This window comes from Penaeus monodon, chromosome 27 (genome assembly GCF_015228065.2).
Source record: "Penaeus monodon isolate SGIC_2016 chromosome 27, NSTDA_Pmon_1, whole genome shotgun sequence".
Lineage (NCBI taxonomy): Eukaryota > Metazoa > Arthropoda > Malacostraca > Decapoda > Penaeidae > Penaeus > Penaeus monodon.
The window spans coordinates 31,159,770-31,161,705 of record NC_051412.1 but is presented as its reverse complement, the minus strand read 5'-3'; the positions used below and the strand labels follow the sequence as shown (position 1 = coordinate 31,161,705).

Here is a 1,936-nt window from a genome sequence, read left to right as displayed (position 1 = left end):
AATTTCTGGTTTTAACCAGAAATCTATTTTTCTACATTGCTGCCTGGCTTTTTTGGAGCCTTTCCCTCTACAGAACTTTATTTCCATTTTAGCCCATAACTTTGCAAGAGTTTAATGGCTACATCAGGGAATTACATTTTTATTGTTGTTCTTGTTGTCTGTCAGTGAATTGGTGAAATTTAAAGGATTTTTTTCACGTGTTAGGGTCAGTGCGATGAATCCCAGGAGATTACACCATGGCTCTAACAGGCGTTGGTCGTCCTTTCATCCCCATGTGAAAAAACAAAACAGGCACCAATCAATTTTCATTAAAGTGCGACTAGAGGATCCTCATGGAAAATTAAAGTATTGGCATGTACAGTATATTGCATACAGCACCTATATATATATCTTATGTATCATTTTACAGAGTTAAGAGCCTTACCTTAGGTTCTGACTTGTTTCTTCGAGTCTGCCTATGGACGAACTGCATGGACCTCCAATAACCTTCTGTATTTATTCCATAACCTTCAGTGGCAAAAAAAAGAATCGGTACATACTGGCGAGGGATGATTGGTTCATTCATGGCAGTCGTCCATATGATTGGCTAAGCACTTGAGACTAATTTGGAAATTATACGTCACACGCAAGAAGTCAGGGATTGCCCTTAGAACAAGCGCTTCTGCCTCCATCTCCGTTCTTGGGTTTAATTACTTTTGTTGGAGTAATAAAGACCAAATGTTATACATATGATTATGCAAAGAAATTCAGCAAACAAAGCATGATTCACTTGAGCCGCTCTCACCTGGGGGCCGAGTCGCCGATCAGCCCCTGACAAAACGACTTGGATAGGCCTATATCCTTTGAGCAAATGGGTATAATCGTCTTCAGGGCACCTTTTAAACTGACCATTAATTTATGCATCTCAACTAAACTCAAAAGAAATTTGCAGAAACGTTATTGTGTGTGAATATAGACAGCTATATGAACAGAAAATTTCGCCAGCTACTATCAAGTTCACTTTACACGTGACCTTCCCAAATTCCAATTCTAGTCCTAGGGTGCCAGGTCGTCATTTTCAGTCGTATCAATATACTTGTTATAACTAGCCAACACTTACTAACAGCCACCATTACAACACAACGACATGTTTTTATATGAAATACCACAATGAGTTATACAGGGTAAACAGGACCATCCAGAAACAAAATATTAATGGATATAGAGCGATATCACGCACCAATCACGTGGACAGACCACTTCGGATGAAATTTCCAAACGCTACCAGACGTCGGGGGAGGCGCCGCCCACCGCTGTAGATTTTCCAATTTGAGCCGTGTTGCTATGCTGAACCTGCTGGCCGCCTCAGGTGACCTCCAGGCCTTTTTTTGCGCTTTACACGAATGGAGTGAGGGGGTTTCAGTGAGACTGAATGATATGAAAGACATATTTTTCATTTTCTTTTTTTGTATTTAGAACAATCTTTGAAGTAAGGGGCTGTGTTTTGGCACAGAAAAGAAAAAAAATGTATCAAATTTCTGCGAGAACCGTCGAAGACAAACATCAGAGCACAGGTGCATCATCAGCCAAAGTCTTTTCATAAACATCAGAAATAAACCTTCGCAAAATGACAGTGCAAAAAAGATGGAAACAGAACTTAATTCCATAATATAATCACTCACTTATATCCAATAAACTGTATCTTCCCAACTCAAAATGTCCACAAATAACTGGCAGTGACGATTATAAACCACAGCGCTTCGGTATATCGTTTTCAGTTCTTGGAAGTTTCCACGTGAGTCTATGCACCCCGTCTGTACTACTGAGTAAATGTTGCATGCACGAACACGAAAGAGGACAAGGCATCTAGTGTTTACCTCAGGTGCGGGTGATGTACGTATAAGTCCCAATGGCTGTCAGTTCTTGTCGCTCACAATGTCACACTGACAGACACACA

The 1,936-nt window shown here is 40.4% G+C and overlaps 1 protein-coding gene across 1 annotated transcript; it reads right to left on the bottom strand.

The window, feature by feature from the left end:
* Window positions 1-60: 60 nt before the first annotated feature.
* On the bottom strand, window positions 61-1,636 carry LOC119590789. The gene is made up of 3 exons (XM_037939502.1): window positions 1,220-1,636; window positions 425-507; window positions 61-261 (listed from the first exon to the last, which is right to left on the bottom strand). The coding sequence occupies exons 1-3, from the start codon at window positions 1,434-1,436 to the stop codon at window positions 124-126; spliced, it is 438 nt and encodes a 145-aa protein (XP_037795430.1). The 5' UTR covers window positions 1,437-1,636; the 3' UTR covers window positions 61-123.
* Window positions 1,637-1,936: the final 300 nt, after the last annotated feature.